Source organism: Coenobita brevimanus, chromosome 111 (assembly GCF_032717465.1).
Source record: "Coenobita brevimanus isolate Jiangsu-jjx chromosome 111, ASM3271746v2, whole genome shotgun sequence".
Classification (NCBI taxonomy): Eukaryota; Metazoa; Arthropoda; class Malacostraca; order Decapoda; family Coenobitidae; genus Coenobita; species Coenobita brevimanus.
In genome coordinates, this window is record NC_137064.1 from 3,120,128 (window position 1) to 3,142,713 (window position 22,586).

The 22,586-nt window shown below is 39.5% G+C and overlaps 1 protein-coding gene across 1 annotated transcript in view; it reads right to left on the reverse strand.

Moving 5' to 3' along the window:
* Window positions 1-274: 274 nt before the first annotated feature.
* parvin (beta-parvin) overlaps window positions 275-22,586 on the reverse strand; it is a 28,944-nt gene continuing 6,632 nt past the window's right edge. The window contains exons 6-11 of the mRNA XM_080286493.1: window positions 17,609-17,706; window positions 16,409-16,570; window positions 12,861-13,001; window positions 9,950-10,105; window positions 8,783-8,870; window positions 275-3,019 (exon numbers count right to left, since the gene is read on the reverse strand). Of these exons, the coding sequence (XP_080142619.1) occupies window positions 2,943-3,019; window positions 8,783-8,870; window positions 9,950-10,105; window positions 12,861-13,001; window positions 16,409-16,570; window positions 17,609-17,706 (722 nt within the window). The 3' untranslated portion in view covers window positions 275-2,942. The remainder of the gene's footprint in view (window positions 3,020-8,782; window positions 8,871-9,949; window positions 10,106-12,860; window positions 13,002-16,408; window positions 16,571-17,608; window positions 17,707-22,586) is intronic.

Consider the following 22,586-nt stretch of genomic DNA (forward strand, 5'->3'; position numbering starts at 1 on the left):
AGGCACTTCAGTTAAGTAGGCACGTCTAAGGTTTATGTGTACCTGCCATCCATCCATCCACCATCCAATCCTACGTTGCCCCATGAGGAGTGTAGGATCCCAGGGCTGGGCAAGTTGGTCCTGACACTGAAGATGAAAGTGACCAACCTCACTTTAAAAAAAAAAAAAAAAAAAAAAAAAAAAAAAAAAAAAAATATAATTTTTCATACAAAAATAGCTTGCTTCTCCATACATATCAGACAACTTGTAGTAAATTCATTACAGTACAGTTCTGAACAATATTAAAGCACATGCTAAACTTTATGTACTATGGCAAGAGTTACAAATTAGGTATATGTAAGTAGATACAAATGGAATACAAATAAACAATGGGCTTGGTGAATTATTAATCACTTAAGTTGAATGGACACAACACTAGAAGATAAGTTAATTTCTTCAACAATGAACACAACAGATTAAAGCTCTAGGCACATGTGTGCCTCACATCTTACAACTATGCAGATATTTTGTCATTATGCATTAAATAGAAACATTATGAAATAGATTATTGATTTTGAATATCAAACATTCCAAATTTAATCACAGAGGACAGGAATTCATTTGCTGTGTCTTTATATCACAGTGCTGTACACTGCTTGGCTTTTAAAGGAAGGTTTATCAATGTGACGATAAGTGAAGGTGGTCTGTGTTTACATGACAGTATGCTGATACCAACTAATGCTGTACTAGAGGGCTGGAGCAAAGATGCCTTGTTTACAGTATAAAGGTCAACCAGTTGTCATGCTACTACTGGTTAACCTTAATTCTCCACAGGATGGCCAGCATATTGACTACCATAATGAGTTTGAGATTATAGTGAGTTATATAATGTGGGTTGAAATGCCTTCAGTCTCAGTAGCAATAAAGTAGGGCATAGTTTCCATACCATAATGTCTTGAACAAACAACTACAGTTTTATACTGTATTCTTATTTACCTACCACCTAAACCCACATGGTCTTCTCTAAAGACTCAGCAAATTTTATTTCATTGTTATCAATATATATCAAACATATCATGAATCTTCTGTTTTACATTTAAGCAGTAAATTAGTAATCACTGTATATTAATTAACCAATATATTGTTATAAACACCTACATCCAGGTGACCTCTCACCAATCATTATGTAACTATAGTTTTAAGGATTAATATCTAAATTTAGTGGTCATCTGTGATTAAATGTGACATCATCATGTTGTATTAATCAGTATAGAAGCTAATAATAACTTCTCTAACATCTGATTAGAGAACAGCTCCATAGACGACTAGTACTCTGGACAGTTAAACAAACTTGCAGGCTGGCTTAACAGGTTAACTTTTTATATTTCTATAAAAACGTTTATCTTTTTTGGCCACTGCTGCTCATGTATATCCCATTATAATATGGGAGACCATTTAAGTAGAACATCATTTCACAAAATAGTTCTCTTGAACAAATGCAACTACATTTGACTGTAACAATAACAGGAACATTACAAAACACACCATGTGCACGAACTATGTGTGCAAATACATTTTGATGTCAAAACATATATAGTGAAGATAAATGACAGAGTTTTTAGCACCATCTTCTATTTTCATATATCTTGATCAGTGGATTAAGGCAGTTATGAGGCATTTCACAGTCAGTATAGGATTTGCATCCGTTAACTCTAAGAAGCACGATTTGGCAGTACAGGAACCAGGATGTATTTGATTACTGAATATAATTCAAAAGATTCTTCAGGTTATATAAGACTGCATTTTTGAGTTATAAAACACACCTAAGCAAAATGCACAAATGATGCTAATATGCCTTAGGTACTCCAGTATCCCCCTTCCCACCACCACTGTCTGCAAAAACTTGACAAAGCACTTGCAAATACATCATCATTTGAGAATAAAGGAAGCTGTAGTGGTTTGAGCAGTTGTCTGCTGTCGAAACAGTTCGGTCCAAGGCTGGGACATGAAACACTAAAAAACAACCAGTTTAAGATTAAACAGCCAGGCAAGAAAACAAGAGACAGACTTAAGTATTTCAGCTTCCTCATTGCTACTAAATACCCAGGAAAAGAGAACAAGAGATAGACTTAAGCTTTTCATTCTCCTCATATTGCTTGATCATGTTCATTTTCTTCTCTTGGGTGATCACTTTACTCACCTTCGCACTTCCACATCAACACAAACACTTGCATTTGTCAGACATACTGTACTTATAGTTGGAAAATTTCACAGCAATGGAACACCATATTATTATATACCAAAGGAAGGGATGGAGAGCCTATAGGCATTCACCATGACAGCATATGCTCAACCATGAGGTAAACAGTGTCCAAGAAGTAAATACTGTACAGGTGTCAGTCTACATGCCACAGGCACGCCTGTGAAACTGCACCTAAATAACAAGAATGCTTATCTAAAAGGCATTTCAACATATAATATTTTACAAGGATTGCATACATAATTTTAGGTTAAGTGGAACCACATCATTTGAGGACTATGGTACCTGTTTGCATTTCCATTTTTCCACACACAACCTGGATCCTACCCACTCTTTCAAAATACAGGAAAACTGACTGAAGATGAGTGATAGTGATGCTGCTGATAATGATCAGAGCTGCTGAACTAAACTAACATTAATGGAGATTTAAGAACTGGAATAAAGCATTACTTTAAAAAATCAAAGTCAGTTTCTACATTCCTGAAGGGCTGAATTTAAGTTTTTTTTTTTTCTTTCACTGACCATGATAACACTGTCATAAAAAAAAACACACACAGATACACAAAAAAAAAAAAAAAAAAAATCATAAAATTGTAAAAATGTTAAGAAAAATATCTTGACCCATATTTGAAGTGATTTGTGCATATTAAAAGTATTACTCAGGCAGCAGTTGATGTAAAAATTGTGAATGAGGTCCTCAACTTTAGTTTGAGTTTTTGTAACGAGTGAAGAGGTTGTATAAGACTCTCAGCGTAGACTTGAGGTCTCCATTAACGATATCTGCAAATAAGTTAAGTCAAGTTACCAGAAGCACAACAGGTCATAAGTTACAATTATCCCATTCAACTATTACATGCCTTGACAAAAAGTTATCTCACATATTACATCAAACTTGAATTTATCCCATTCAACTAACACAGGCCTTGACAAAAAGATATCTCACATATTACATCAAACTTGAATTTAATTTTATTCTGCACACTCTCTGCTATTTTTATTTTTCATTAAACAATATACACTTTACATATATATATAAATATATAAATACAGTATATAAATATATACACTCAATCCTTAAGTAACACGTGGTTGAGTAACACGTTTTTGTTCTAACGCGGTCAGCATAATGAGACAAGTCATGTCAACACGCGGAAAAACTCGAGCTCACGCGGGAAGTCAGCTGGCCTGGGGACGAAATTTGAAAGCCGCGCGCTATGACGTCACCCTCTAACTTCTGGGTACATTTCCTGGGCGCATATTTCCATTCTGTATGGGTATTTATCTCAATACCACAGCCAGCCACCTCAGCCAAACAGCCCTAGTGAGATGGGATAGGTTAGGGTAGGTTAGGTTGCTGAAATTTTGCCTGGGAAGCACAGTGGGCATATTTTCGTGAAAAACCTATGGTTAGTTTTGAAACGAGTGGGCAAGCGTTGTTCCTGGCTGAGGGTTCCTGGTGGTTTTTATGAATACACATACAGAATGGAAATATGTTTTCTGGGCAAACTCAAGGCCGAACGGTTTGACGAAATTTATGGGTTTCGGCAATTTCAGGGGACAAAATGGAACGACAATGTATGCTAAACAGAAAAAAAAAAAAAAAAAAAAACTTGCGTTCTCGTAAGTTACAGTTCAGTTCCACATTCTTCGTTTGATTTCATGCTTCCCAACACATTTTGGACCAACTGGGCATATGGTTATCAGTCCTTTCTCATGCCTCATCTAGTTCTTACCCACAATTATCATGGATTTTGCAGTTTTAAGGAACGAAATGGAACGAAAATGTTTGCTAATTAGAGGAAAAGTTACTCCTTCGTCCATGTGTTATCGTAGCGTTCAGTTCCACATTCTTCGTTCGATTTAATGGTTCCCAACATTTCCAACTAACTGAGCATACTGTTATCAATCCTTTCTCATGCTTCACCTAGTTCAACCCCACACTCATAATGGGTTTCGCAGTTTTGGGGGACGAAATGGAACGAAAATGTTTGCTAATTAGAAAAAAAATACTTTCGTCTATGTGTTCTTGTTAGTGTTCAGTTCCACATTTTTCGTTCGGTTTCGTGCTTCCCAACACATTTAGGACCGACTGAGCATACGGCTATCAAGTCCTTTCTCGCGTCTCACAGACTCTACCTCACAGTCATATGGATTTCGAGTTTTAGGAGACAAAACTGAACAAAAATGTTTGCTAACCACACACACACACACACACACACACACACACAAAATACTTCTGCTCCTGTAAGTGAGCATTCAGTTTCACATTCTTCGTTCTTTTTCCTGATAGTCTTATGTTTGTCGGATTACTTCTGGGAGGTAAATAAACGTTTCATACTAAATCTGTTTCCCCCGTCGTTTTAAGTTGTATTCCGCTGTCAACTTGTTTGACACATCAGGGTTACGGCGAAATTAGGGCCTGTCCTAACCTGTGTTTAACCTTGACCTAACCTAGCTTAACTATACCTTATAATTTAACCTAACCTAACGTAGCATCCAGTTGGGAAGTTGGGAGACGAAAATCACCTTTGAGTACATCAAGACAATCATGTTATGGCTTAAGGAACGTGATGATAAAAAGTGGGAAATTTTTCAGCAGGAAAAGGTAATTTACCACCCTGAAAATAGAAAAATACAGAAAACAAACTGGAAGAATATGAACTGAATTGGTAAGGTTCTTCCACTGCTTTAAGCGTACAAATACCAAAATGGCAAAAGAAAAACCATAGCATAAAAGAAAGCACCATCATAACGATTTGGAAGGACAGGGAGAAGATAAAGATCGTGCGTTGGAAGTGATGCAATCCTGGCAGCTGTGAAGGTTTATATGTTGTCCTGAAACTGACTGAGAAGCTTATAGGGCGTTATGTGGAGCGTCAGAGAAAGCAAACTCTCACTTTTACCCCTTTTTATCATCTTACCCCACGTATTTACCTCCACCTATACGCACCATCAGATAAAACACTGAAAGAGATATAACTGTTGTAATTAAAAACATCAGTGGTATTAAAAATGGCATTAACAAAAACAGAAGTTGGACTGGGTCAACACCACCTCCACTGAGTTCCCTTTTGTTGATACGTAGCTCCACGGTATTTTACTCCCGCCCCCCAACCCCAAAGTTGTTGACAAAGTTTCGCCTTCTCGTATCATGTGGCCTTCGGGAGAGACGTTAGGCTGTATAGTTAGACTAAAATTTACGGGTCTGGCTGTTTTAGGGAACAAAATGGAGCGAAAATGTTTGCAAACCAGAAAAAAGATACTGTACTCTTTCATCCATGTGTTCTCCTAAGTTAGCGTTCCGTTTCATATTCTTCGTTCGGTATCGCTTTTCCGAACACATTACTCTTCGTTCGGTATCGCTCTTCCCAACACATTTCGAACTGATTGAGCAGTTTAGCCATATGTTTAGTTTATCAAAAATGTGTTGGGAAACGCGATATCAAACGAAAAATGTGAAACTGAACGCTAACTCACGAGAACACACGGATTAAAGTAATTTTTTCATGTTAGCACAAATTTTCGTTCTATTTCGTACTCTAAAACTGCCAGACCCATAAATTTTTGTCTAACCATATGGCCTAAGGTCTCTCCTGAAAGCCACATGATATGAGAGAAGGCGAAACTTTGACAACAACATAGGGGTTGGGGGGTGGGAGGAAAATACCGGGGAGCTACGTATCAACAAAAGGGTACCCATCCCAACTATTATTTTTATTAATGCTATTTTTAATACCATTGATGTTTTTAATTACAACAGTTATATCTCTTTCAATGTTTTACCTGATGATAGGTGCAAGTGGGGGTAATTTACGTGGGGTTAGGTGGTAAGAAGGGGTAAAAGTGAGAGTTTTGGAAAGTTGCCAGAACACATTGTACCATTATACATGTAAACATATTGTCTGAGTGACGCGGATTTGGGTACCACGGTCCTTGTCCAGTCCCTATTGCCCGCGGTACTCAAGGATTGAGTGTATATATATATATATATATATATAAATATATAAATATATATATATATATATATATATATATATAATCACCAGCAGCATCTAATCCTGTGTTGCCCCATAAGAAGCACAGGAGCCTGGGGCTTGGAAAGTTGGTCCTGACATTTAAGAAGAGAGTGACAAGCCTCACACATCTTTGAGTGGCATTATGTGAGCAATAAACCCCAACCACTCCTTGGATAGAAACCTGCACAGGCTCAATCCAATTGGAGGGCCTTGATTACCCACTAAACCACCAGGAGCCATAATTTGGTTATTTAGTTATCACCCAGAATAGTAAATGGTTTCCTGGCATACAGGAAACCACTTGGCTTGTCACTCAGCGTAGAGTTGCACATACGCAGATGAGGAGGAAAGAATGAAGGAAAGAAAGACAGAAGAGAGAGTGTAAAGACACCCATTAGGCAGAAGGAAAAGGAAAGAATGAAGTAAAGACAAAAGAGAAAGGAAGGAAGGAAGAGAGGAAAGTGTAGTCACCCGAGGGCAGCACTACCGGCAGATGGGGGTGCTCACCATCCACTCACTCAATGTAGTGATGCTTTGGGTGTCTGTCCTTTCCTCTTTTCCTTCCTTCCTCTTCTGTCTTTCTTTCCTTCATTTTTTCCTCTTCCTTCTGCCTGTGGATGACTCTAAACTGAGTGACAAGCCAAATGGTTTCCTGTACACCATGAAACCATTTACTATGCTGGGTGGTAACCATAACACCAAATTATGATGCCTGGTAGTTTAGTGGGTAATTAAGGCGCTCCAATCAGATTGAGCTGGCACAGGTTTATATCCAAAGAGAAGTTGAGATTTATTGCTCATGTAATGCCACTCAGGGATGAGTGAGGCTGGTCACTCTCATCTTAAATGTTAGGACCAACCTACATAGCTCCAGGCTCCTATGCTCCTCTTAGGGCAACACTGAATTGATGGATGGATATACCAGTATTATTGTGATCTTACCTACAACAAATCTAAGTTTTTCAATAACTTTATATCATCATCATCTAATGGCATTGAAAAATCCATGTTATGGGAGATACACAGCCTATTGGAAAGCAATTCATGGTGAGAACCCTCCCCAAAATTATCCCTAATGGACCCCTTGCCACCCCCAGAATCTGCTCTGATGACCTCAATCATGTCTTAAATGAACAAGTGCAGACAAAAGAAACGGTGACAATGCCTTCTCAGGCACACAAGAACTGGGTAATTTCTGGCTAATGATTTACAGCCGGGGGTGGGAAACTGGTAGGAACCTACCCTCACTTATCCCCCATCTGATACCATTCCCCTACTCTCCCACTGTAACTCATCAGTCAGGAATGACCCATTTCTTGTGTGTCTGGGCCATGGCTGTTTCTCTGTTCCTTTTGTCTGCACTTGTACCAAACAATGATCACACTACTACCTAGACCTCACATCATGACCCATACCATCACCCAATCAACATTTAGGCCAGTGACTCAAATCAATATCTTATGCCATTACCCACACCCTCACTCTACATCATAAGTCTACACTATCACCACACATCATGATCCACACCATCACTCCACATCACTTTGATCATTCCCTCACAACATCACTCCAAAACATCACTTTGATTATCACCCCACGCCATCACTTAGATCAAAATCACACACCATCCCATCACCCCATGCCATCACCCACACCATTATCCCATGCAATCATCCACACCACCTTACACCATCACCACACACCATGACCCAGACCATCACCCTGCAACATCATTCACATCATCACCACACACCATTACCTCACACCATGACCCAACCACCCCACAACATCACTTAAACCATCATCATTCACCATAACCCACACAACACCATCACTGCATCAGTGAATTTCTGAGCAAGCATGTGGCCAGTGCTGTGGGAGATACATCTGTGCAGTGACAGACAGTGCCATATTTGGCTACATCTGAACCCACGATCTGTGTAACGGTGGATACAGCTGCACTGTGGTAGCTCTGAGGACCTAACCAAGTGCCCATTGTGTTATATACAATCAGCATTCAGCTTATAGGAGGTCTTTCATAACAAAGGAGGATAATGGAGTCTGTTTTTATCCATTCGGTACCAGACATCCCTCGCAATTTGGACTGTCTAACAGGAGAAATAATAAAAACAATATCATCTGAAGGAAAGTGTTGATATAATGATATTATTAGCAAAATTTCTACCTGTCACTGTCTGAAATCTAATTTCAGAATTCAACCACAAAAGCTGTGACAAGAAAACCTCACTGCCTGTCTATCACCACTCCAAGCTTCCAATAAATAAACTACTCCCTAGCTTTACTCTTCCACTTCAATCTAAGTCTCCTTCTCTTCATTGTCACAATACAAATCTAAAAAAAAAAAAAAAAAAAAAAAAAAAAAATCCTTCTCTATCTGTCTAAACTGTCACCTACTCTGTGTACCAAGCTAAACTGTGGCCTACTCTGTGTACTATGCTAAACTGTCTAAACTGTCACCTACTGTATGTACCAAGCAATGGGGTGATAAGGCAGCCAAGAGTCTCACCTTCTGGTCGAGCCTTTGGTTTTGCAAGGCCAGCATCCATCATTAGCTCAAAGGATTGAGTCACATTATGCAGCTTCTCTTCAAATGTCTGGAAAGAGATTAAAAGTAAACAAAGAAATGTATACAAACAGCTAATACTTGCATTAATACACTATCAACAGCTCAACTTTTGTGCTTTTCTTTTTCTCACTTCAAGGAGCTATCCACCTCTGTCATGTAAACATGAAATTGGGTGATTATAGTGATTAAGATGATGATAAAGATACTGTATAAATAACTTGGTAACATCATTTTTATGCAGTCTATTACTTGATCTACAATACAACTTTACCTTAGTTAAAATTTTCCCTTTAAAAGTATTTCTTTACATTCCATTCCTGTTGTCATATAACATATACAGTATATATAAAACATTCTAAGATTAACAACTGTCAGCAAACAGCTAGAATAAAAAGAACAAAAAATAAAAAATAAAATTAATAAACAAACACAAAAAAAACTCACTGCAGCTCATCTACACTAATTTGTTTCACCCCAAATAACTTTATTATTCATATACTGTAAAAAAAAAAAAAAAAAAAAATCACAGTAATGATCTGATATCTAAAGCATTTAAGCATGGTGGGCCAAAGTTAAGACACTTTAAACATTAAGTAATGGTAAAATGTTAACAACCATGACAGGCACAGAGAACTAGGCTTAAGCTATCATTGTCTACGATGGAACTACATGACTGAAAAATCTCCAACTACCCATTATGGCTGTGGACCAATGAACATAGCATCTGATCAGACTGACCCTCATCCTAAATGGTGCATTGGACACTACATTACTTGGAATTACGTTAAATTTTAAATGTGCCTGATTTTCAGCCTATCATGTACAAAACAGCCATATGTTATTGACGCGAAACTCAACAGTCCTCTGAGATGAGATGACTTTTGCTGTTATAGTGTGTCAATTCCTGCTATGCTACTGCATGTTCTTAACTCAAGTGATCTGCATTGCTGGTCTGAAGTGTACATACTTCCTAATGACTGAGATCATCATGTCACACAAATTAGAAAAGTTAACTATCCACAATGGCTAAATGGGTGCCAAACACTTCAAAATGGCAATACAGGGTTGTGGTTGTGACATCTCTCTGCAACAAACAGCACAATGTACCTGGGGAGTGAGGTAGAAGTGGTGGAGAGGGACGAAGTAGCCCTCCAACAGGCCCATGAGGAGGCAAAGGTATACACCATCACTGAAGTCCCTCTCAATGTTTGAGATGTCGAAATTGAGTCTGTTCAGCTGCTTGTTCACAAAAGTCACCAGAGACTGAAAAGACAAAGTTACTGGTACTTTGAATACTTTGTGAATATCAACCTCCTTACAGGAGGGCGGTGATGGTTCGCACAATGGGATGGTTCAGACAGTGCATTCTCTGAGAAATGTATGAGACCTAAGGTCGTGTGATCTTGGGTGAAAGTAAGAGAGTTTGTATGCTTTGACCACATGGAACCTCCAAGCTAGAAACCGCTCACTTTTTGATGCAGGTCAGATTTTATGTTTTTTTGCATCTCCTATTTAATAACTTGAGTGTATATCGTAAGCTCTACCTTTATGAATATGCCAAGCATCGAACTGTGCATTATCAGGGTGAATCTGTGTTGCATGTAGAACATATTGCTATGAAAAATGAATGTTAAACTCTCTCTCAGGTGAAACTTGTCAGTACCCGTCAATTAATTATATAGGTTTGGGATGATTCGGACAGTTGAGGAGGGGGATGGTTCGGACAGTCCTAACTATCCCTCCACTACTACCAAGTCATGACCTTATGAAATGATAATGCTACTTTTGATCATTTATATTTGAACACATAGTGAAACACCATTCTTAATAGTTATCAGGGAATATATATTAATAGTTTTGTTTGTTTAAGCTATTCCTCAAAGTGTTAAAAGAAGGAAGGGATATTACAAGTTCTATTTGAGTTTTGCAGGCTGCAATATGCATTAAGTTAGTCCGTCTGAAATAAGGCCTAGAAAGTGAAAAGTGAAGTCAATATTCGAGAGAGCGAGAGAGAGAGAGAGAGAGAGAGAGAGAGAGAGAGAGAGAGAGAGAGAGACAGAGAGAGAGAGACAGAGACAGAGAGAGACAGACTGAGAAGGTTAATTATGCATAGTTTTGTAGCAGGAAGTAAGAGGTTAAGTCATTTATTATTAAATCTGGTGAAGGTTATTTCAGTTATATATATAGATAGATTTTTAAACAGATATCAAGTACAGTAGTTCATTTGAATTCTGAAGTTTAATAATGTACTTTGGGAAAATGAAATATCTCTGAATTAATAAATGTTTGTTTTTATCCAATATAACTCACAAAATTTTAAGAATATGCTGATTAATACTCATGGCCGACCCATCCCACCCTACTGTCCGAACCATCACCACTGGTTGGGATGGTTCGGACCATTTAGTCACTTGTGTTTCGTTAACTATAGCTTAAAGCTGAAAAGAGATACGAATTTCATATTATCAACCTAAAGAGCCAAATGATGTGGCAACATTTTAACATAAACCAGATCACACTCCAGCTTAAACCTGAATTTTTATAAATATATATATATTTTTAAATGTCCAAACCATCGCCACCCTCCCCTACTATGAGGGGTCTCTCTTAAGCTGAACAATATTCTCAGACAGTAACAATGAATACCTAGTAATATAAGAGAGACTCCACCTTACTGAGGGGGATAATGGAGACTGGTATAGTTTGTACCCTCTTCAGTATCTGGGGCCATTTTTAAGGGTAATAAAACCATTTGGTTACAACATAAACACTGTGCAGTTTCTTGATTTTTACGAAGCTCTACCTTCAGGTGATTCTACAATGAATAAAAAGCCCAACAGTTTCCAGTCCTCCAAAAAACCATTTAGTATGTTGGGTAGTAACCATATGGCCAACAAATAAATATCTGGATTGAGATGATTGGACTTATTACTTACTTTCAATGTTGGGACAGAGCTGCCTAGCCAGAGGACCCTTTGTTCCTACTGAGGCAATAAAAGGACTGGACGATGGATAGATGGATGTAAAATGATCTCTAAATTTCTAAGACTTTGTGATTCATAGCTGATATTTTCAAGTTCAAAGTTTCCTGCAAAAATCTTTGGTAACACGCAGTCATGTGTGATGCTGTTAGCAACTGTCTGCAGCTTTGCGTACCTGCCAATCTTATGCTTGTTTTGTGATTTTATCTGATAATGTCTGGTGCACTGAATGAAAAAAAAATTCACCTTGTCATTCACTTCTTCACTTATGTTTAACATTTTCCTTCATTTCTGCATTAAAAAAAAAAAAAAAAAAAAAAAAAAAAAAACTACACAGTAGTATATCATTCATTCATTCATTATTAAATCTAATGTTGCCCCATAAGGAGTGTAGAAGCCTGGGGATATGCAAGTTGGTCCTGACACTTAAGATGAGAGTGACCAGCCTCAATCATCCCTGAGTGGCATTACATGAGCAATAAACCCCAACCATCCCTTGGATATAAACCTGATCAGGATCAATCCGATTCGAGCACTTTAATTATCCACTAAACCACCAGGTGCCATAATTTGGCTATATGGTTACCACCCAGCCTAGTAAGTGGTTTCCTGGTGTACAGGAAACCATTTGGCTTGTCACTCAGTGTAGAGTCACCTGTAGACAGAAGGAAAAGCAAAGAATGAAGGAAAGAAAGACAGAAGAGAAAAGACGGAAGAAAAGAAGTGGGTAAAGGGCAGGCATTCGAGAGCATCACTACATCGAGTGAGTGGATTGTGAGGGTCCACGCCTACCACCAAAATATACATACAGTACAAAAAATAAAAATAAAAATAAAAAATAAAATACCTCCCCCCCAAAAAAAAAAAGTTGGAATATGGTCTTCATTGTTCAGAAAAGAGCTAGAACTCTCAGTCCAGTAAATGGTGATGAAATTTGTCTCTAACTACTTCTTAAGCTGAAAAAACTGTCTGGCAGCTGTAAGAATAAAACTGATATGATCACATCATGCTTCAGCAATTTAATTTCATGAACCTACCCTCTTGACAACCTGAAGCTTGTCTGGTGCATGGTCAAACAGGGTATCGAAGGCATCCCGTTCGCACCTTAGTCCCAGATCATCGTATGTCCCTGTTAGTTCCTCATTCACGATGCGATGATTCAGCTGGCCGTCACGCTTCTGTTTGGCAACAAAGGTACAGAACACTAGCTAAACAATCACATCCAAATTTATTCATTCGCCCCATTAACTCCAGTACAGCATATAATTTTCATTTCAATACTACTGCAACCAAGGAATTTTATTCAGTTTATGAGAGATCTTGTGTAATGAAACAGGTCAATGAAGGCAATATCTAACCCCCTGAATGTGAAAAGTCTCTCATAAGCTGAAAAAAATCAGCTAGTGACACCAATAATAAATAAAAAAATAAACCATTAAAGATAAGTTGATGCCTTCTATGCTTTACTCTGCCTACCTCTAGATGGCTAAATGTCACTCAAGAAGGACCTCTCTGACTGAAACAATATATTAAAAAACCACCGCCATCAACCCCTTCACTAAGATAATAGTTCTATTACTTCTTATAACTATCTGGCATTTTCATCTAACTTTGGAAGGACCTCTCTTATTTGAAGGGGTAAACATAATTGCTGTGCTTTATAATACTACTTGGCAAAATTTTATTATCACACAAAATAATGGTGGTAGGTGGTGGCAACCATCATCCACTCACTTAATGTACAGTAGTGCCGCATACTTCTTCCTTAGCCTTTATTTCTTTTTCTGTGCCTGCCCTCTTCTCTTCCTATATCTCCCATCTTTCCTGTCACTTGTTATTGCTTTTCTTTCCTTTACAGGTGGCTTTACATTGAGTGACAAGCCAAATGGTTTTATGTGAGCCAAGAAACCATTTACAGTGCTGGGTGGTAACCATACAACTAAACCATACATGCTCCCTCCATTTCAGCAAGTGGGTTGGTGGAGGGTTAGTGCCCCTCCCCATAAAACAAATAACTCAAAGTCAAATGGTCACCCCTTACGGAATTATGGCGTCCGGCAATAGATAGATAGATAAACTAAAGCACCCTATGCTTGGCACCCCTCTCCATGCAAAGTCATCATACCTCCCTGTTGGCTCCTCACTCAGAAGGCTCTCAAGCTTCTGTTCATCAAAGGTGAAGTCAAGTGGCTACACAGTAATTCATGAACCCCTTCCATATAATTGCATATTTTTACTTATCTTGCTACAGTGTAATTCTCAAAATTCAAATTCCAGACTTCCAAAGGTACCGATTTTCCTAATGAATTTTGCATGTCAGTTTACTGAAAAAAAAAAAAAAATGAATAAACAAAAAAAGGATATAAATAAATAAATAAGAAAAAGAAATACCAGAACACAATATATTTACTACTGGTATGGAAAGAAAACTGGTTTAGCTTTCATGGGTGTTGTTATAATTAAAATGTGGCACAGCAGTTTACAATACCCTAACCTATCTCAAGCTGGACTCACTTGGACCACAAGATTGACTTCATAATTTTTTGTTATGTGATTCTGTTCCTATGGAGAAAAGAGAACCAGTTTACACACCTGAACCATCAAAACCATGACTATGGGATAACAAAATTTGAGGATGGATACAGTGAGTGATAAATGCAATGCCAATTAGGTCGTCTATAAAAATAACTGATTATAATGATAAACAGTTCCAGTTTTCCCCCCAAAAAAAATATATTTTCCAAAAGCTTCTTGATCTTGAAATGGGTTATTTCTTATTTGAGACGAGCATGTGGAGTTACATGGAAAGACAGACTGACAAATGAGGAAGTGAAGGAGCACTGCGGTGTGGATATGGATGTGATACAAAGAGTTAGGAGAAATACACTGAGGCGGTTTGGCAATGTGGAGAGGATGGAGAGCAAGAAACTAATGACGAGTGTGTACGTGAGTAAGGTGGAAGGGGGTAGAGGGAGGGGGAGACCAAGGATGAGATGGAGGTATGGTGTGGAGAGGTACATGAAAAAAGGGTGACATGAGCTGGGAGCAGGGCAGTGAAACAGCTGGGGAGAGGGTGACATGGAGGCAATTTGTGGCCATGCTTTATGGGACTGAGGTGTCTGGCAACAGATAAATTGAAGGATTCTTGATCCCAACAATTTTTTGGGGGAACTGCACTGTACCACCATACAATTTTATTCAGCTTAATGCTGACCTCTCGTAATGAAGAGTTAATGAGAGCTGTATCTTATTTTTTCAGTTCAATGTTTCTCCAAAGCTGAATTGAAAATCATCTGCAGGTAATAATAACAAAATATGAACTGTATCTCCAGAGCAAAATTGTTTACTCCTTCTCTACCAGGTTTTCTCCTGCATGAAATAAAACAGTCTGGTAGTACCACGAAAAATATGCAAATGGAACCTAATTCTACTGGAAATACTGTAATAGGCATTGCTTCTGACTCTTTCACTACAACACTATGTGTCCCTCCCAAGCAGAATGAAAATTCAATACCAAGAACAAAATCAATCTATCTATCTACTGCCAGATGTCATAATTCCATAAAGGGTGGCCGTTTCTCAGTGTTAATTGTTTTACAGGGAGGGGCACTAACCATCTGCAAACCCACTTGTTGACACACAAGGAACATGTATGAGTTGGTTATATGGTTACCATCCAGCACTGCAAAAGGTTTCCTGCCTTACAGGAAACTATTAGGCTTGTCATTCAATGTAATGCCACCTGCAAAGGAAAGACGAGAAAACAAAAGTGACATGAAAGATGAGAGAAATAGGAAGAGAGGAAGGCAAACACAGAAAATGAATGATAAAGGTGTTGGAAGAAGTAGGCAACAAGTGTGTGGATGATGGTCACCACCACCTACCACCTAAGAACAATATACACAAGGCAATTACAGGGGGTTAACAGAAATAATTTAAAAAGAGGTTAACATCATTGATAAACAATGTTCCAACATGGCAAACGCTTACAAACCTAAGGCACAAACACATTTCACGTAAATTTTTTTTTCTTTATATGCTAAATCACTGGAAGGAAAATCTAAAGTCACTGGTACCAATATCTTTTCATTCATAATGTCATCATCATCATCTAACCCAGTGTTGCTCCATGAGGAGCATAGGAGCCCGGGGCCAGGCAAGTTACCTGAACACTATTAAAAGTAACTGCAACCATACAAGCAGTTGGAAAAACAGTGTTAAACAATGTGTAATGTTGTCTTTTTCCACTTTTTGGATGCTACCCACATACTAAGGCAGTTTAGAAGTTTGGAAATTTTACAAAACTAGCAACACAGGTGTAAAAGTAGTTGCAACTCCAGGCTTATCTGGACATGAACCTGATGGATGGCAAGTTGAAGTTGCCCTTCTCCTGCAGTTTACTAGCCTCATTTCAGAGGACATAGAGGGAACTCAGAGATGTTAGTATAACTAAGCAGTGTAACTACCCAGTTAGATTGGTGCCATCACATGGAAGGGAGTTTTCCTTTTCCTATTAAAATTCTGGATCCTACCTATCCCTTAGCAGGAGGAGGAGGAGGACAATACCAATGGTGTAATAACTGACCTGAACAATAACAACACTGATGACGCAGTTCTCCGGCATCTTGATGGGCGCTCGGAAGTGTCGTGCTAGGGCCACCAGCAAATGCAGAATGGCAACAATATTCTTGGAGTGGATGGACTCTACTGACCACTTGTGCGGACCATACCGACTCAGACCCAGGATCTGCAATGTGAACAAGGTGTAAACTTTGATTTTGGGATAAGCTCTGAATGAGTGAACGATGAGTATGGATGACTAGTTCATATCACTAAGCACTCTGATGATAGCAATTCTACTTTTATGCTCTCCTCTTCTTATTCTACATCAAACAAATTCCATCTGTCAGTGAGAAATGGGTGGGGATGCAGCTGCTGCTGTTCTCACCCCAGGATCATCTGGACATGTGTCTGGTGGATTGCACTCTGAAACTGCCATTTTCCTGCAATCCACTAACTTCTTTCTGGGGGACAGAGAAAAAGCTGAGGGGCATTTGTACAACCAGGCACTAGAGCCACCCAGCTATACTAGTGCCAGCTCATGATGGCATCCCTTTCCAGAACCTAGGATGCTGCTGATAATGACATACACTTTCTCAGCTTTAATTTTCATGGAATTAACTCCTGATCCTGTCTAACAATGTCAAGGTAGATGAGGGCACCCACTACCCATTCACCTGAGGTAAAGGTATTTACAGGGGACAGTGCAATAAGCGACAAGCCAAATCTTTTCCTCTGCTTCAGGAAACCATTTTTAAGTGGCCTAGGCCATTTTACACCAGGATGACAATAACATATTGGACAGCCTACAATATCTATCCACCACACTCCAATCATGTAGTGTACTAAAAATTTTTAATCTTTCAATTAAAAGATAGAAAACTGTTCACACACACACACACACACACACACACACACACACACACACATATATAAAATTTTATCACCCAGGGGTAAATCACTAAGCATGCTCTATCATCATCTCTGCTTATGTTCAAATAATTTTTTTTTATTATTTCTTTCCCTCACCCTGCCCCAGGGTGGGAAAGGAGGTCCGGATGATGATGATGATGATGATGATTTCTTTTTCTGAGAGAGAGACAGAGAGAGAGAGAGAGAGAATGAACTGGTCTCAAACAGTTTAACATATATATGAATGCCCATAAAAAGTTCAGACTTACAGTCCTGTGACAAAATCTAAAACCTAGCAAACTGTGATACTAACATGGTTGGCAGCATTGAGAACCACACGCAGCTTCTGCTTCTGCCCGGCCTCACTCTGTGTCACCTCTTGGACGTCTAGTGGGTTGTTAGTCAGCTGCTCTGAGAGGTGAGGGAAAGGGAGACGGGTAATTGTGGCTGCAAGAATGGAAATTGTTCCAGAATATATTTATTCCATGCAGGTGACAGCATAAACTTGAAGATGCTTAAAATGACTGAATATTGTAATGGAACTATTGGAAGTTTGCTTTGCAATATATTCTGGACTTCGCAGCAAAAACAACTTAACCCCTTCAATAAGATGGCATACAGGGCATTTTACTGGTTTATCCTTGTCATTTCCAAACATTTTTATTCCATCTAGTAAAGACTTCTCTTAACCCCTTAACCGCGGGACGTCACTTTCGTGACGCTTGGGAGCAAGGGATCATACTGCGGGGCGACACTTTTGTGATTCTGTGTTATTTTGAATTCGCCTGGGCTTTCAAGTGGTGGCTTGTATCGTCTATCAGTACGGCCAATGTCCAACACTAGTCAGCACTCCTAATCTCATCTGTGCTCCCATCCATTGTTGACAATTTAGCCATTTCTCCCCGTTCTTGACTCCCCTCCCTACCTCCCCTCCATTACCCTATCCTCTCGCCTGCCCAGCCGTGCTACGCTAAGTAAATCTTCCCTGGAATTTTTCACTGATTTCATCCATTGAAATAAGCCCTATGCCCTATTCTTATACCAAATAATATATACAAGAAAGAAATAAGGTAAGTGAGAGTGCCATACACCTAGAATTGGCTAATTATCACCTGACAACACCTCTAGTGCACTCGTTCGCTAATTTTTGCTGTTTATTTCCCCTTGAAATATACCGTATAATCTATTTTCGTAATAAAAATATATATAAGAAAGGAAGGGAGAAGCCTAAGTGATATGTACATTCACCTGGAACTACCTAATTATTGCAGGCCACCACACTGAATTCTACGCTAAGTAGATCTTCCCTGGAATTTTCCACTGATTTCATCCATTGAAATAAGCCCTATGCCCTATTCTTATACCAAATAATATATACAAAAAAGAAATAAGGTAAGTGATACTGCCATACACCTGGAATTGGCTAATTATCACCTGACAACACCTCACGTGCATTCGTTTGCTAATTTTCGCTGTTTAGTTCCCCTTGAAATATGCCGTATAATCTATTTTTGTAATAAATATACATATAAGGAGGGAAGGGAGAAGCCTAAGTGATATTTACAATCACCTGGAACTACCTAATTTATTACGTATTGTCTTGGTTTCCAGCCAATCATTTCATTGCTATATATTAGCAAGTCTCACAGGGCTGAAGTTGGTAGTATTGCACTCACCCTAGCCAGGCGGCAGGAGGCCACTACTATCAGTTCACTGTCGTCTTTGAAGGTGAAGGTATGTCTGATTAGCTCCTGTTAACTTCCGACGCTTTTTAGCCCCATGCAAAGGGCCCTGTGACCTTTACTCCCTACTAAACCTCGTGTGGAAAGAGGTAAAGGGCTGACAACTGATAGAGAGTGACTACGATCTTTTTATTGAGTAAAACAGTGCAAGTGGAATTGTAAATAATGTGTAAATAATGTGTAAACAGCAAGTGAAAGCAATGAATGTAAATATAAGTGAACAGTGAAAAATAGTTTTATAAGTTACTTCATGACATTGCATAACAGTGTAAATAAAATAGAAATGTAAATAATGTAAATAAAATAGAGAACGTAAATAGAAATGTAAATGAGTAGTATTATAAGAATACGAGTATATATACTACGAGTAATGAAAGTGAAAGTTTCACTCTAGCAAGTATGAATACTATGAGTTATGAGAGTGAAGGTGAAAGTGACATTCATTCTCAATGCTAGTATACAGGACGAGAAAGTGAATGCTACGTATTTTACTAAGAGAAATTGAATCCCTACAGTGACAATAAACTACTATTACTGAAGGAAACTTATGGATAAAGACCGTAGATATATATATAAGTGTTATATAGTAACAGAAATATAAACTGTGAGTGTTTTTATGAATAATAGACAGCACTAGCAGCGAACGATCAGAAGTGGGATGGTCATACGCCCTCGTAATTTTCATTGCTTTCACAGTGTTTTTTTTTTTGGAGTATGGATTCCAAACTATTTGAGAATAATAGAATAGTGTTTCTAGTGATAATATCAGGCTGTGGTAATCATATTACGAGTTGTCGGGAAGTGTAAAGTACAGACTTTGTTACCCAACTTCAGAGGTCTCCACAAGTCCTACGGTACTCGACGAAGGCTCAACAAACACCCAAGGAGAAAGCTGAAGGTATGTGCCATAAGTATATGTGATTCTAATATTCTAGGACTAATAACTGATTTTTGGCAAATATTTTTAAGAGAGTCCGTCGGAGCGCAAATATGCCCGCGGGAGCCGCAAGTCAAAGCAAAACAAGCCCGCGGTTTAAGGGTTAAAGAGGGGATTAGTGATGGCTACCATATATCTAACCCCCTTAATTAAGAAACTACGGTATCTCCTAAGATGAATAACACACCAGAAAAGTAGCAAGAATATAATTTTAAAATAAGTCATCTGAGTAAAGCTGCTGCTGTTGTTAAGTAACCCTAGTCCATCTGGCCAAGCAGACCCATCAACCGCAGGCAACCATTGCCCGTGTAGGGCTCCCATGCAGTGAACCAAGGTTCCCCTGAGGTAGACAGTGACTTGCCACAGAGAGAAATGGGGAGAATTGAGTAGGTTTTTTTTCTTGGATGGATGTTGCATTTGCATCTCTCTATCCAGTTAATAGGGGCACTACAGCTGGCTCCACAACAACACCCCATTACAGGTATTTGGTTAATTAATAAGATTACAGTGGTTCGTACAAGCATCTTATCAGAAATTTCTGCATAAGACATGGAATGGGGTAAAACTTGTAACATGTAACCTTCAGACTGTTTTATTCTTTTAACTACATTCAATACAATATTCCATATTTCATCTTCCTGTCTCATGATGATTTCAGCCAACACAGAACCTAATCACAGAGAATGGGACTGCTGTATCGTATTGTTTATAGGCTCCAACATACTTGCATGCGTCGGCCTTGATCAACTGATGGTGGCTCTCCATGCTCCTCAATCTCTGGTAGCCTCCTTAGTTCTTTATCCCTGACATCACACTCTATGACCTCATCCCAGGTCTAATTTAATCTGCTTCTTGCAGCCCTACCTCCGATGTTTACACTTTCATCTTCTGCGCCCAATTGTCTACCTTCATCCTCTCAACATACTCAAACCATCTCAATCTAACCCTCCTCACTGCAATACCAATACACTCCAGTCCCATCCTTCCTCTTAAATCTTCATTTTCAATCCTAGATCACCCTGGCCTCACATTCAATGATGCACTGCACACCCATCTAATCATTGTCATTTCTGTACATTTGAGCCAACAAATATCCTCTTCCTTAACTGTCCATGTCCCACTACCATACAGCATCACACTCCTAACACATGATGCATACAAAGATCCCTTAGCACAGAGGGAGAGCCCTCTCAGTGTTAGGAGAGGCAACAGCTCCCAGAACTTCCTCCAACCACTCCTTATCCATGCCACAGTGCAAGCTGCAACCCCACCTCCAGCACATAACATGTCCCCCAAATAACAAAACTCTTCCATACTCTCAAGAGACTCTTCTGTAAGATCAATCCTTTTACACCTGACAGTCTCTATATGCTCCCCCTGACACACAGCACACATGAAATCACCATGAAGTTGCAGCCAACCTTTAATACCACTACATCTCTTATGCACCCACTTATTACACACACTGCACAAGACTGAATTACTTCCCACACCCTTGTGGCAAACTGAACATGGCCATTATCCCTTTGCTCTGCCAGTACTACCACCAGCCCTATCAAAATTTACTCTTACACCCTTGTGCCCCATTTCATCTCTTCCACTTCCTAAATCTTTCCTCTGTCTCCATTTCATTTTCTGCAATCAACACCATGCCATCAGAAAACATCTCCCATGGGAGTCCATTTCTTAAGTCACATGAGAAAGCTTCAAGCACACTGACAGACAATAAAGAACTCAAGACAGATCCCTGATGCACACAAACATTCAGGGAAAACTTGTCACTTAAATATCCATTCACTCTCACCTAGGTGTGAGCACCCACATACACAGCCATGACCGCTCTAACCACCCACTCTTCATTCCTAAGCTTTCTCATAGCCCACTTCACCACCTCCCTTGGGACTCTGCCAAAGGTCTTCTTCAAACCAACAAAAACAAAGTATAGCCCCAAAGGTGTAGGTTGTAGCACCAGTCGATCAGGACAGTACACCCACAGAGGATGGGAATGATGGTGATAGGGAGAGCTGGAGCTCCTGTTTCAAAAGCCATCGGAATATCCCAACCATCCCCCTTAGTGTGACACAAACACGGACAGTGGGCCAGCATACTCTCCCAAACATTTTTTCTCTAACTACCACATGCACTACCCTACATACTCTTTACATATCATACAATGTAGTCTACTACATTACAGGGGTTGATGTCAGCAAGGGCATGTGGTCAGAAAACTCTGCCCCCACCACCAAGTGCCAGACCCGAGGGGAGGCATGGCATGGGCTTCGCCAGTGTAGTTTTTGGACCAGGATGGGGTGGGGCTCAGATCTGTGCCAGAGTGTAAAAGGCATTGTGGTTCCCAGGCCGCCACTTCCGTCCAGCAGAGAGGGGAATGAACCTGGGAGTCATGCTCCAGGAGGCTGCCCTATCAGTGGGTGTATAATGACAGGGCAGCTACAATGCCAAGGAATGCCTGGAAGGTGTCCCTGCATCTGTCCTGGCAGGGTGGCCCGACGCCACTGCCACAGCCACTGGCCACTGCTTGTGGGGCTATGGGTCCAAGGTCCCATGCCTGGACTTGGGACTGTGCAGGTGGGTGGGGCCTGTGGTCCGTCTCA